The following is a 14,944-nucleotide window of genomic DNA, read 5'->3' as shown; positions in this document are numbered from 1 at the left end:
ACCTACGATACGTCCTGCTATACTTGAATGAATCTGTCAGTCACTATCTCATAAGAAATCATCAGTCTGTATCATTAGGTTAATAATATTTAACGTGGACAGCACTGAAACAGTAAAGCTGAAAATAACATGCAGCTGCAGTCCAACAACATTTGCAGTACTCTTCTAATGTACTGAGTTCCAAACCTGTGATAGGCAGCAGGGACTACAGATTAAGTGATGGTTTCACTACATTAGCCCTAAATTATTGAACTGAAAACTACATCAAAAGTTTTACAGGCTTACTGGGAAGGGGCATGCTTTAAGATGCAAGATATTTCAGTGCTTTATATCTGCCAGGTAATGTATAAGTAATACCTTTGTGGCCTGTTCAATTCAGAGAACAATAGGAATTTCCTAAATTATTTACTGTGTACTTTCCAGCTTCACGGAGGTTAGAGCAGTTTCTTCATGCACAAACCACTGGGAACACACTAGAGTACTGTGGCCATATCCTTAGTATTTTAAAATGTTGCTAATTTGCAGAAATAAATAAATTGATGTTTATGATTAAGGTGAGGATTTCTGTGACCTAAAATGTCAGAAATTGGCAGCATTTATTATCTTAAAATTGTTTAAATATGACTAATTAAATTTAATTCTGCTTCAAGTCCATTTGGAAATTTACTTCACTTGCAAAGTGTTGAAGTATCCAGATTAAATTGCAGCACTCTTTACAGTTTATCACTCATTTTCATTTATTTATTTTAGTTTTATTTTATAATGTTTTAATTTTTTTTCCTTATACAGGTAGGGTAATGTAGGGGGCAACTAGGGTAAGGATACACTCGGAGGGGGTGGATTTGAATGGACACATTACAAATCAATATTTTTCATAATAATTCTATACATTCTCTTCTAGAAATAGTTTCACATATCATAAAAATATAAACAATGTACAAGAGGGAAAATCAAATTCAGACAAATATTTTGTAATTCTAATTATTAATTATATAGCTGGTAGTATTTATCCATCATTTTAACTATCTCTTCTGCAGCCATAGCTATATATCAGTCTACCATTCTATATGCCTTGTAGCCATGTATATACCGTATTTTTCGCACCATAAGATGCACTTTTTTCCCACAAAACAGGGGGTGGAAAGTCTGTGCATCTTATGGAGCGAAGAAAACAGATTATATTTTCCTGTTTCCTTCTCCTTAAAAATTGGTGCGTCTTATGGAAAGGTGCGTCTTATGGAGCGAAAAATACGGTAATTGCAACCAAATTTTCCGGTGATGTTTTTTGCATCTAGCCAATCTGACAGTATATCCATTTCTGTGGTTTCAGGTATTTAACCTATCACTTCATCTATTTGTGGTGTTCTAGGTTCTTTCTAGTGTTTCACAGAAACTATTCTTGCTGCTGTTATAATGTGGATAGTTAGATATGATTTTTCAGATCTAGTATATCTGGCAAGATATTTAATAGAAAAAGTAATGGTATCATCGGTATTGAAGTTTCTAATATCTCTTGTAGAATCTGGTTCACTTTACTCCAGTATCTTTGGGCGTCTTTGCACATCCACCACATGTGATAAAATGTTCCTTCTTTCTGTTTACATTTCCAGCATACATTTGAGAACTGGGTGCTTATTTTAGCCAGAGTTGTGGGGTTCATGTACCATCTATAGAACACTTATACATATATATATTCTCTTTAAATACAACAGATTTAGTTAATTTTATATTTGTTTTCCAAATTGGTTCCCATTGATTCACTCATTTTTTCAGCCACTTTCCCCTTTGCTCATTGTTGATCACCTCAGTTCGTTTCACAATTTCCAGTGCATCACTAAGCTCCATTCCTACAGTTTCAAGGTGGGTGATTGTTTTTGATAATCCACTGAAGTTAGATTTTATATATGCCAAGTTTCCAGTCAAGGTTCCAGAAAAGGAGTATTGTGTCACAGCAGATTGGGGAGGGAGAGCCAAAGTAGGAGCATTTTCTTTGAACTTTTGTACTCGAAGTGGAGCTTTCATTAACATTATTTTCCCATTTATCTTCTCTACATCAGGATAGTTGCTTTGAATCACTTCAGCCACTCTCTGTAAACCATGTGCAAGGCATGTGATATTGATCATTTTTGGAAAAAAATGTTTAAGTCCCTTGACTGCCTTAGTCATGTATGGAGCAACATTTGTTACAGAGGAGAAGGATTCCACTTTTTACACCATCCGGTTAGTTTCCTAGAACCTTCCAAGAACATAGCAATAGTAGAATCATTTATTTTTTTTTTGAAGTTTCACGTGTTAGAAGAAATTCTTCACCAGGCTTTTCACATGTCAGAGTGCCAATAACAACATTATCTATGTATCTCCCATTTACACCACTTGATTCATCTATTGAAACCTATATCTTCATAGCAGGTAGAGATGTAATTTTTCCTTAGAGTTGATTAATTTGGAATTTGGTGTCCAATTTATTTCTCCAAAACTGTCTGAGGCTATCACTACCTAATTTCTTTTTGGTAATATTTTAAGTAACTGTCATTGTACAGAGATCCTTACAAAATTCTGATCGGTTATTTGATGAATCTGCAGTTGAAGAAGCAGCTCTTTTGAGATGTTGCCTGTTCTCAGTGAAGGTACATCTTGCTGAGTAACTTCTATTGCATTACAATGTTGTTGAATAGTAAAATGCTTTGGGGTGAACACCTTAACTTCACACAATTTACAAAACAAAATATCACAATCACTACTGGAAATCTGCTCCCCAAAGTCTTGAAGAAAACACTGTAATTTTAAAGTTGCTGAACTTTTCAGCATGTCGAAATCAGATTGCAGCTCACATGTGATTTCCATGCCTCGAACAAACACACCTGAGTTAGGTAAGTTAGGCAGCTTTGTGACTACAGTGGGGTCTTGACTTGAGAACTTAATCCATATTGGAAGGCGGTTCTCAAGTCAAAAAGTCTGTAAGTCAAGTCTCCATTGACCTACAGTGCATTGAAAACCCATTAATCCCGTAACAGGCCGTTTTTGTTCCATTTTGGGTTTTTTCTGGTCTGTAAGTCAAATCTCAGTCTGCAAGTCAAACCTAAATTTTGCGGCCAGAGAAGTCTTTAACTCAAAAAGTCTGTAAGTCAAGCCATCTGTAAGTCAAGGGTCCACTATACATGTCCCTCTCACATCATTTGGCTCATTGAGAGGTTTGCCAATGGCCAAAATATGACCAAAATACAATGTTTATTACAAAATTAATCAGAAATATCAGAAAAGATCAAAATATGACTTTCAAGGCAACATAAAAACCATACAGTTCTCACCAGATTACTCATAAACATCTTTTAACTTATAAATGCAAATAAAAGTTGCAGAAGAATTATGACATGACATAGAAATCCTCACTATATTTATGATATATTTAGGGCTATCACTGTACCTGGTGCTTTACACAGTATCATAAGAAAAAATGAGAGGACTGTGCCAAAGACTTTACTGTCCAATAAAGATAGTAAAGTAGGAATGCAAGCAAGTGCAGTTATATGTATTTAAGTCTTACTTCAGTTGACAATGGAGATTATAAGATGATAGTGAGAGAAATGTGAAATCACTTAGGAGTTATAGAAGGGACTCCCAGAAGTACTCAGAAGAATATAAATACTACTCAAGTTAACAGACAATGTTTTGTGGTCTTCTGTCTTAAATTTTTGTATAGGAAATATTATTTTCTATGCTTATATAATACTGTTTCTCACCCAGAACACTTGGGATATAGTAATTAAATCTAAATTAATAAGCTCTTATATTACATTTGGTTCTGTAAGGGAGGGCATCTAATTTGTGTCTATATTGCTTCTTTTAAATCTCTTTAAAGCCTATTACATTTGCAAATTTCTAATGTGCATTTAATTGCAATGTCAATATTAATGTCATGGGAGAAGCTTCTCATTTTCATGGTACTTTCAATCCAGTTAGTCACAGCTGTTGAGGTGGGTTTGTCATCTTGTTGTCTGTAGTTATATAAAGCAAATTTAAATTTTCTGATGGCTGAAAACAACCATTCCTTAGAGGGCACAACATCTGTATGTTGTGAACAAAGTGAAGGGGCAAGAAATTAATGAAAACTGTTCTTTTTATGAAATATCCATGCTGTCATTTAGTAGTTACTGTGGCACTTACCCCATGGCTCCTGCTTGTTTTACCAAATGCAGGGCTCACCCGAGTATCCCAACACGCCCTTTAACACGCTGCCACCAGTTGATCTATTATCAGCCTATATTTCCTATGAAAGACTGAGGTCCATTCAGTACTGAACTTTTAAACAGAAACAAGTTTATTGATTGCAAATTGTTTTAGGGATAGTTCTTAAGCACATTCTTAAAGTTACACAAAGCTTCAGTACAGTGGTGCCTCGAATAGCGAGCGCTTCGATTAGCGACTAAATTGAATAGCGATTAGTTTTTCAGGGCATTTTTGTGCTTTTATTAGTGATGTTTCCTAAGGGGGATTTTCGACTAGCGATGGTTGGGACCATGCTTCTAATAGCGATTACATTTAGGTCCCCTGTTTTTGATTAGCATTCGCTGGCAGGCGAGTAGGCGGGCGGGCGGGTGGGCTGAAATCACGCGGGCTCACCTCTCACCGCCCCTGGCCTCCTCGGTGCGCGGCCCTTCCCTGCGCTGCCCTGGCTGCCCGCTGGCACGGAAGAGTTAAGCAACGAAGGGGGGGGGGGGAGGCCGGCTGTCAGGAGAGAGCAAGTATGGGTCCCTTTTCCGGGCTCATTTGATTTCCTCCGGCGGCAGCCGCAACGACAGCAGCTCTTCTTCCACGGCCAGCAGAAGTGAGCCGGAGTCTATCTATGGAGGCGAGTGGGATGGGGCTGGGCTTCTGAGCTGAGGCGAGCCGCATCGCTGCAAGCAAGCACCTGCGCCGGAGCCCTCCTCGCTGCTCCGCACCGCCCCGGTAGGTGCATCCGCAGAGGCCTCTTTCCTGCACGGGGTGTGCGGTGCGGGCTGCGGGGAGGGGCAGGCAGGCACCCAGCCCAGACGGAAAGCGGCAAGCTCAGCCCTCAGGAGAGCAGGAAGGAAGAGGCTGGGAGGTGCCTTGGCTGGGCGGCGGAAGGCGAACCAGCGACGCACCCGGCCCGGCTGCCTCTTCGGGCCGGATCCTGCTTTTTGGGAGCAATCTGCCACGACCCCCTTCCAAGCAACAGGCATTGCGGCTTCCCTGGCACCGCCAACTCCCCCCTTCTCGGTTTCCCTCTCAGAACTCAGATTCCCCTCCCCCCCGTTGAGATGCATTGAATAGGTTTCAGTGCATTTCAATGAGGGAACCACGTTTTGAATAGCGATGTCTCCTATGGAGATTTTCCATTAGCGACGGCAATTTGTTCTTATGGGAATGGATTAGCCGGCTTTCAATGCATTTCAATGGGAAACCGTGTTTCAAATAGCGATGAAATCAATTAGCGATTTTTTTGCGGAACGCATTAACATAGCTAATCGAGGCACCACTGTACTTTATTGTAACCTGTTCTATCTTAATTAATACAGGTCACACTCTGCCTAATCACTCCTTAAACACTCTCTGTCTGCCTCAAAACCCAAACTATCTTCTTCTCTAGCTCTCTCTGACCGAACTCTCTAGACTCTGACTCACCTCTCGCTTCTAGTTTCGCTCCCGTTGGTGCAGGCCAATATCATTATATATATAGGAAGACAAGGTGTTCACTACATTTACTTAAGCAGAATTTCTACCCTTGATGCAGTTTGACTAATAATAAAGTTATTTTACATAGTAAGGGTAAACCCTTTCTCCTTAATAGATCATTACTTATCTGAAACTGAAAGTGGGCTGGCCTCAGAAGGTGCATAATTAGTGGTCCTCAAAAATAATAGCATGTTTAGTTTCAGTTGATGGAGGGAAAAGATGGAAGCAGGATGAGTGAAGCAGCCTTCATAAGGCTGTTATAAATATCCTGTAACTGAGGTACCTAGTATTTGTGGTCAGCTCTGTGCTATATACTGTACTCTTCGTTGGACATTTACTATTCAACCCACCTCCTAATTTTAAAAGACTGAATGAATGAATGAATGGCAAGCTGTTCTAGTGCCAGTTGCCCAGAAATGTGTCTGGTGTTCACATGGGCCCAGAAATTCTTTTATAAAAAAATGTTGAGTGATTTAGACTTTGGGGTCCACAAGCAGGCCACCTCTGCTTTGTACTTAGCTTCTTAACTAAATGATTTGTTTCTGAATGTCATCACTTTGCCAATACCATTCTCTGCCTTATATTTAGTTTCCCAGGTAAGTCATTTTCCCCCCAACCTTGTCAGCTTCCCATTTGGAAAACTGATGTTTTCTAACTGTACATATTCTCCACAGCAGCCATAGCTAACCCTCAGAAATCCAAATGTGTCCGTTTCCCCAAAAGCCTTGAGGAGCTGTATGCTAGAAGATGACAGTACTGACTGGATCACTCAGTAAGAAAAAGATGGAGCGGGATTACAAAGTTTTTCTGCAGCTCTTCCTTGTAATCCCCAATTATTCTGCAATAAGAATTTCATTATGTTATGTATTTTTATTCTGTCATGACATTCTGGGGAATATATACAGTGGTGCCCCACATAGCGAGGTTAATCCATTCCGGATTAACCTTCGTTATGGGGAAACATCACTATACTGAACGGGGAAACCCATTGGCACACATTAAATTTCGTTTAATGCGTTCCTAATGGGCACAAAACTCACCGTTCTGTGATGTTTCCCCATAGCGGCAGCCATTTTCGTGCCCTCGGTAAGCGAGGGCAGGGCGCGAAAATGCTGCGCGGGGCCATTTCAGGTGTCCGGCGGCCATTTTGGAACCGCCGAACAGCTGATTCCCCGACTCCAGGAGTCCGAGCATGGCTGGGAAACCGGGCGCAGGGCAGCTCCAAGCAGCAGCGGGTGCAGGGAGGGTGGGGGGGGGGGTCCGGATGGATTCCAGTGCTTTGCCTGGAAGCCATCCAGATCCCCCTGCCCCCGCCGCTGCCAGGAGCCGCCCCGCCCGCCTATCCCAGCCATGCTGGGACTCCCTGGAAGAGCTGAGGGGCGGGCGTCTGGGCTTCAAACCACAGCCCCTCAGCTGTTCCAAAAGGCAGGGGTTTGGGCTGCACCGGCAGAAGCCCTTCTCCCGGAGCAGCCCAAACCACTGTCTTGGAACAGCTGAGGGGCGGGCGTCTGGGCTTCAAACCACTGCCCCTCAGCTGTTCCAAAAGGCAGGGGTTTGGGCTGCACCGGCAGAAGCCCTTCTCCTGGAGCAGCCCAATCCGCCGTCTTTTGGAACAGCTGAGGGGCGGGCGTCTGGGCTTCAAACCACCGGCCCTCAGCTGTTCCAAAAGGCAGGGGTTTGGGCTGCACCGGCAGAAGCCCTTCTCCCGGAGCAGCCCAAACCACTGTCTTGGAACAGCTGAGGGGCGGGCGTCTGGGCTTCAAACCACCGCCCCTCAGCTGTTCCAAAAGGCAGGGGTTTGGGCTGCACCGGCAGAAACCCTTCTCCCGGAGCAGCCCAAACCGCCGTCTTTTGGAACAGCTGAGGGGCGGGCGTCTGGGCTTCAAACCACCGGCCCTCAGCTGTTCCAAAAGGCAGGGGTTTGGGCTGCACCGGCAGAAGCCCTTCTCCTGGAGCAGCCCAAACCCCCGCCTTTTGAAACAGCTGACGGGCGACGTTTGAGCTTCAAACCACCGCCCCTCAGCTGTTCCAAAAGGCAGGGGTTTGGGCTGCACCGGCAGAAGCCCTTCTCCCGGAGCAGCCCAAACCGCCGTCTTTTGGAACAGCTGAGGGGCGGGCGTCTGGGCTTCAAACCACCACCCCTCAGCTGTTCCAAAAGGCAGGGGTTTGGGCTGCACCGGCAGCAGCCCTTCTCCTGGAGCAGCCGAAACCCCCGCCTTTTGAAACAGCTGAGGGGCGGCGTTTGAGCTTCAAACCACCACCCCTCAGTTGTTCCAAAAGGCAGGGGTTTGGGCTGCACCGGCATAAGCCCTTCTCCTGGAGCAACCCAAACCGCTGTCTTTTGAAACAGCTGAGGGGCGGGCGTCTGGGCTTCAAACCACCGCCCCTCAGCTGTTCCAAAAGGCAGGGGATTGGGCTGCACCGGCAGAAGCCCTTCTCCTGGAGCAGTCGAAACCCCCGCCTTTTGAAACAGCTGAGGGGCGGCGTTTGAGCTTCAAACCACCGCCCCTCAGTTGTTCCAAAAGGCAGGGGTTTGGGCTGCACCGGCAGAAGCCCTTCTCCCAGAGCAGCCCAAACCCACACCTTTTGGAACAGCTGAGGGGCAGGCATTTGGGCTGCTCCCGGAGAAGCGCTTCTCTGCTAGCAGCCCAAACGCCCGACGGTCAGCTGTTCTAAAAAGCGAGCCTTTGGGCTGCTCCCGGGGAAGTGCTTCCCCGTGAGCAGCGCAAAGCCCAGTTTTTTGGAACAGCTGACCAGCGGGGGCTTTGCCATGATCGTGGGGGAGCGCTCCCCCGCGATCATCGCAAAGGGAGTTGTCCCCATAGGGGCCATCGCAAAGCGATCGCTCTTGCAATGGACTTTAGTCCATCGTAATGCGATTTCATTGTTAAACGGAGCGATCGTTATGCGAGGCACCACTGTATTTATCATTAATCCAGAAATGTGCTACATAATCATGTGGAGCTTCCTGACTTGCCTTATTTTCCAGTCAGTGTTTGTTTGACAGTTTTGATGGATAGAGCACCCAAATACTGTGTTCCAAATTGGTTTGCTCTAAAATACTAACAATACTATCAACTCATATTTGCCAGAATAAATAATCACATGGCATTCAAAGTCCCAGTAGGGATAAGCATGCAAAAATGGTTATCTGTACATAAGTAAAAAGTGTGTGTCTGTGTTTGTATATTTAGTTAATGAAGAAACAGAGCGGCGGGAAGTAAATGAATTAATAGGAAATGAACAGAAGTAAACTTTCTTGAAGGTGTAGTCAGCCTTAAGCAGACAGCAATTTTAGACAATCACATGAGAGGTCCAGGTGATCTTTTCTTACAAGCAACACCCCTCTTTTTGTTATTTGCCAAGGCCCTTCATTATAGGGTGGTTACAACTTAGCTTTGCTCCTTTCTGTAAAGACTGGATTCTCTGTATCTGGTTCTTGTGGAGGGCCAAGATGATTGATTTATTTAGCTCTTATGTGGCAGAAAACAGGGTTTGCACCTGGGTGGCAAGGAGGCAGCAGCAGTACATGTATGAACCTGCACTCTGAACTGTGGTTAGTACTTTACTTTTCTCCTCATCTTCAGTTTAGTTATGAGAAATTTAATTTTAATTTTCCTGTTGATTCTTACTTCTCTGGGTGTACAGTAGTTTAACAGTTTGAATAGTATCATAGGCTGATAAGTAATGCTGACTTTAAAGTGTATGTTTAAGATAAAGGCCAGAAATGTTAATCTGAAAAATGGCAAGCTGCTCAAGAAGGTGAAATGATATCTCAGCCAGAAAATTATTATGTCCTCTGTCAGAAGCACAAATGTTGTCCAAAGACATTTCTGCTTTTCTTTGACAAATATAATTATCAAAAACCTGTATTTATAAAAATATTAAACAAAAAGGATGCTTGAGTGGATGATGTGCAGTGAAACATTGCCATGGTATTGAAAGCATTCCAGGTAGAATGAAGGTAAGATAAACTATGCTTCCTGCTCAAAGTTGCATTAGCCGTCTAAAAGGCCAGTTCTTTGTTTAGATTTTTAAGAGATAGAAGTGCTCCGGAAAATTAATTCTGTGCAGACCTGTAGGTTTTCCCTAACAAGACAAATAGTACTTCTCTTATGTTACTGTGATTTAAATTGGGGAAATGGCATGGAAGGGAAATGTTAACCTTTCCTGAAAATGCTTTCTCAAGCATTGTGGTCCTGATCCAATTTGAGGTTTCTTGTAGCTTTGAAAATTAGGGAACTGAAAGATATGATCATAGATCTCCTTTGCTGCATCTCGTTTGGCAGTAAAAGTATGAAGAAACTTTGTCTCTAAGTCATCTTTGCCTTGCTCTACATCTGGGGATCAATTTGAATGTAACTTACTCATATATTTCCATTCCTTTCTCCAAAGTATCTGGTATAATCATTAGGGCCGAACAGGCTGCTCTCATCATTTGTAAGTGGGAGATATGCTTTGAATGGGATGGCTGACCACATCACAGAAGGACTCGGGTTAGGCACTGATACTTATCCTGAGCTCTTGCCACCCGACTCCCTGACAGATAGGAGGTAACCAGCTCAGTCAGTCTTCCAATCTGACCCTCCTACTGTTAAATGCAGGTTGGGTCAGAATAAGCCTCAGTTTATTTATGAGTATTGAGGAGGGGGGTGCTGACCTGGCCTAAGATCTGAGATGTGAGTGGGTGCAGATGGAGGAGTAGCACTCTTCCAGCTGTGCTCATCCGGGTACTGTATTCTATTCAATGTCAGGGCAGATTGGAAGGTTAGGGTGGTCCCTATGGTCTATAGGGATTCTCTCTGTGTCAACAGGATCTCTGCGTTGTCGATTCCCATTGGTGTATGCAGGCAACCTCCTACATGAGCCAAAGCAGGGTGATCTCCACACATCTATGCCAAGCTGGAACTGTCTGATGTGGCCTTGGAGCTCATGGACTCCATAACATCCATGGGTCTATCCCAACATGTTATTGGTCCCAGGCATAGGGCAAGCCACACTCTAGATCTTATGTTTTCATTGGTACGTATGGGTATGATCTGAAGGTGGCAGATAATCAAGTTTTGCCCCCTGTCATGGTTGGATCATTTTTTGCTGGAATGTTACCTGGCTTCAGTGACACTCTCCCCGCCCCCGCCCTCCGAGAGACTGGACCAGTTAAAATGGTCCACCCTCAGAGGCTTCTCAATCCTATGGGCTTTTGAGAGGCCTTCAGAGAATTTCCAGTGGACCCAGTCGGCAATCTTGTTGAAACTCAGGCCAGTAGGTGGTATACTGACGTGACCCAGGTCATTGATGAGATTGCTGCCAAATGCCCTCTCCACTCCAGAGCCCAACCCTTCCCCTGGCTTATGGAAGAGCTTCGGGCTGTGTCATTAGTTAGGCAGTGGCTAGAGAGGAGATGGAGGAGAGACCCATCAGATGTTAATTTTGTTGCAGTATGTAAGATGACCAGGAAATACTCAGATGCTTTTAAGCCGGCTAAAAGGGCTTTTAATATCAAGACTATCAGTGAGGTAGTAAACCAGCAGATGGAGCTTTACCAGGTTGTCTCACAGCCAAACTGGTCCTGGTCAGCAAAGGCCTCAATTTGGTGATTTCACTATTGAATATTTGGCAAATTTTTTTAGACCAGAAATTGAGGTCTCCTTTGACAGTTTAATGGATCAATCTGAAACTGTTTTTGCACCATTCCTCCAGTTCATTTGGATCCGTTTCAGCCAGTAACATCTATAGGTGTGGCCATTGCAAACCCACCACCTCAGTGCTTGATTCTTGCTCAGCTTGGCTCGTGAAAGTGGCTGATGGGGTTATTGTCAATCAGGCTTAAGCATTATAAGTACCTCATTGTGGGAAGACATTGTGCCCTCCTCTGTAAAAGACATCCCATCCTAAAACATTCCAACTTGGCAACAGACAATTTGAACAACTTTAGGTCTGTCACCAATATCCTCTTCATAAGCAAGCTGATAGTGGTTGCAGAACAGCCCCAGACATTCCCAGAGGAAGAAAATTGCGTGGACCCATTTCAGTCTGGGTTCAGGTCATGCCAAGGTACTGTGACATTACTGATCACATTGCAGGATGGCCTGCTTAAGGAAGCTGATGGAGGAGGAATGACTCTGTTGGTGCTCCTTGATCTTTCAGTGATCTTTGATACTGTCAACCACAGTATTCTCTTGGACATAGTGTTGGGTATTGGTGTTGGAGGACTAGCGCTTAGATGGTTCTGATCCTTTCTTAATGGCCCTGTCCCAAGAGTTCAGCTTGGTGAGGAATTGTTGGCCACTTGGACTCTAAATTGTGGGGTGCCACATTGGTTGTTTGTCTCTCCAATGCTGTTTAACATCTAGGTGAGGTTGCTGGGAGAGGTCATCCAGAGATTTGGAGTGTGTTTTCATCAATAAGCTGATGATGCACAACTCTGTCTCTCTTTTACATTTTCTGCAGTGGATGCTGTCTGGGTCTTGGAGCACTGCCTGACCTTTATTTTGGAATGGATGAAGGCTAATAGGCTGAAACTGAACCCAGAGAAGATAGAGGTCATGTTGTTGAGAGGTCTCGGGGAAAGGTTGGGGGTAGTCTCTCTAGGTTTAACCAACTTGGACTTGTTGCCTAGTCACACCCCTACTTGGATTTCAGATCCCTGACTACATTGGTCCATGTCCTGGGGATATCTAAGATTGATTACTGTAACACTCTGTAGATGGGGCTGCCCTTGAAGTTGGTGCAGAAATTGTAGCAGTGACCAAACTGGTCTCAGGTTTGAATAAGTTTGATCACATCTCACCAGTTGTAGTTCACCTCCACTGGCTCCCAGTTTTCTGTGCCAGGCTTAAGGTTTTAGTGCTAGTTTATGAAGCTCTTAACAGTTTGGAGCCCCACTATCTCTCAGAGAGTCTCTCCCTCAGATCATCAGCTTGTTCCATCTATTCATCAGAGGTCTTACTTTTCTGAGTTGCTACACCAAGGGAAGCTAAGAAAACAGTCACAGAAACCATACTTTGTGGCCATGGCCCCTCCTTTATGGAATGGGTTCCCTGTGGTAATTTGTTAGACTGCCTTACTCTCACCTTTTAAGAGGATACTAAAGACATTTTTGTTTCAGGAAACACTCAGTGGCATCCTCCCGTAAATCTTTGTGTGTTCTCCCTAGAGTCTGACATCATTTGGGGTTTTATTTGAAGTAGTTATTTATTTCATTAGGTTTTTTTTTGTGGTGGGGGATGTTGTTTGCTTTGTCTTTGTAAACTGTTTAGAGTATTATCTTGCACTAAGTCAGCAGTATATAAATTCACAAAATAAATTTGGTTTGTTCATATTTTTAAATGCATTTTTGTTTTGCAGGACATGTCAGTTCTAAGTGTCTGCTGTGAGTTAAAGCTAATTTTATTTGCAGAGCACTTCCTGAGGATTTCTATGTTGACATTTTTGCAGGTGTTACTTTGCTTTTCTCGGGACACTTCAGTACTGGGACACTTTGCATACAGTAGTGCTACTCCACCTAAGTCATACATTCGAGGTAAAAAACAGATATTTCTTTCTTTCTTTGAAATATTATATTCTGACCTACATTTAAATATTTCTGGATGGATGTCAGACAGTAAATGAACCTTAAGCAATCCTAAATCCCTTAAGATAAAATATTGTATAGAAGTCCATAGCATGGCTCGTTAGAGGCAAGTCATCTTCACTGGGCTCAAAAATATTGATACAACTAAGTTTAACAAGGTGCAACTAGATGGACCATTTATCCTGGCTTTAGATCATGCTTAATGGCTGGATAGCTCAGTGATTTAAACATCTGGCAGCAGAACCAGAGGTTCAATTTCCAATACAACATAATTGGACTTTTATTGGTCTCTTCAAGCTCTACAATTCTAAGCTGATAGTGGTGGTGATTCTAGAACATTTTACACATAATCAGTATTTATGAAGTGTGATACGTAAAGTGTCTTTCCCTGTCACTGGATACCTTGAGTAAAACTCTCTTTCAAAAGCAACCACACACTAACCTGCCCAGTGACACAGTCACTGTCAAGCCTCTGCTCACAACCTGAGTTTGATCCTGGTAGGCTCAGGTACTTGGCTCAGGGCTAAACCAATCTTCCATCCTTCAAAGGTTGGTAAAATTGGTACCCAGATTGCTTGGGGGCAAAGTGTTGTTTGCATAATTATGCAGTATCAGGTAGTATGTAAGCTGAAACAGCAACAGCAACACTAAAGAATGGATGGATAGAAGGTTCAGACTGTGTATCTCTCCTCATTCCCAGGTGAAGCAGATGAATAAACGTACGCGTCCCTTTTCTTGCTAGTCAGTAATGTCAGGTTCAAATGCTGCATACCATGTTAGATATGATGAGAAAGATCCATAATGCAGCTCTCTCAAAAATCACTTTTTTAACAGCAAACATCCACGTGGCATTCAATTTAGTAGGGAGATGGATGTTGAGTAGGAGGTATTTAGCCCTTTTGTCCCATGCCATTTCCCTGATGTAATTCTGTCACACACAGACAGACAGACCGACACAGAGAGCATCACAATTCCCCACAATTCCTCAATGGCCATTTTTAAGATATGTGGGCAGTTCTTATAATGAATGTCTTGCATCATGTTTACTTTAATACTTAGTATTTGAACCTGTTGTTTGTGGATGACAGATAAAGGTGACAGCAGCTTAAAGTCTGAGAGGGGAGACTCAGCCTTCAAACTGATCATAGAGTTGCTGTACATGAACGAAGATGGCACTCGTGTGCTCTCTCTTTCATTATGTGATTGTTTGCTTGAATGTGGAGTTAGAATGGGAAAGCAGGATTGTATCTCAAAACATCCACCTTGGAAACGTATTTAGGGGGTTTGATAGGTAAATGCTTAAAGTTTAATATGTGTTGCATATGTATGACCCTCATAGCTGCTGGATCAAACACGAAATTTTAGATAAGCCACTCATATTTTATGTGTGTGTGTGTGTGTGTGTGTGTGTGTGATTTCAATTCGGCTCTTACTTATAGAGGCCCCACTGAGATAAAAATTACAGGTACAGGGGAGTCATGGATTCAACAGACTGTGTTAGGTATACTCCACTTTTCATTATCGGCGGGGGGAGTTTGGAATCAATCCCCCTGCAGATGGGGGGGGGGGTCCTACTGTACAACAAGACCCATTAGTTTATTCTAGTAGATCATTTCGATGATCACTTTATTTTAATTTTTTTTAGGATTGTATTACTATTATATTTAACCTGCTATT

General features: G+C 43.2%; 1 protein-coding gene across 5 annotated transcripts in view; it reads left to right on the top strand.

Moving 5' to 3' along the window:
* TBC1D19 (TBC1 domain family member 19) overlaps positions 1-14,944 on the top strand; it is a 122,531-nt gene that overhangs the window by 74,636 nt on the left and 32,951 nt on the right. For all 5 annotated transcript variants that reach the window (XR_012087589.2, XM_020780408.3, XM_073001115.2 and 2 more), the window contains one exon: positions 13,132-13,216. Coding sequence is in view for 4 of the 5 variants with exons in the window: in XM_020780408.3 (XP_020636067.3) it covers positions 13,132-13,216 (85 nt within the window). In the remaining variant the exon portion in view is untranslated. The remainder of the gene's footprint in view (positions 1-13,131; positions 13,217-14,944) is intronic.

The sequence above is a fragment of the Pogona vitticeps genome, chromosome 5 (genome assembly GCF_051106095.1).
Source record: "Pogona vitticeps strain Pit_001003342236 chromosome 5, PviZW2.1, whole genome shotgun sequence".
NCBI classification, from domain to species: Eukaryota; Metazoa; Chordata; class Lepidosauria; order Squamata; family Agamidae; genus Pogona; species Pogona vitticeps.
The sequence above is the reverse complement of the archived record's forward strand: the minus strand, read 5'-3'. Positions and strand labels throughout refer to the sequence as shown.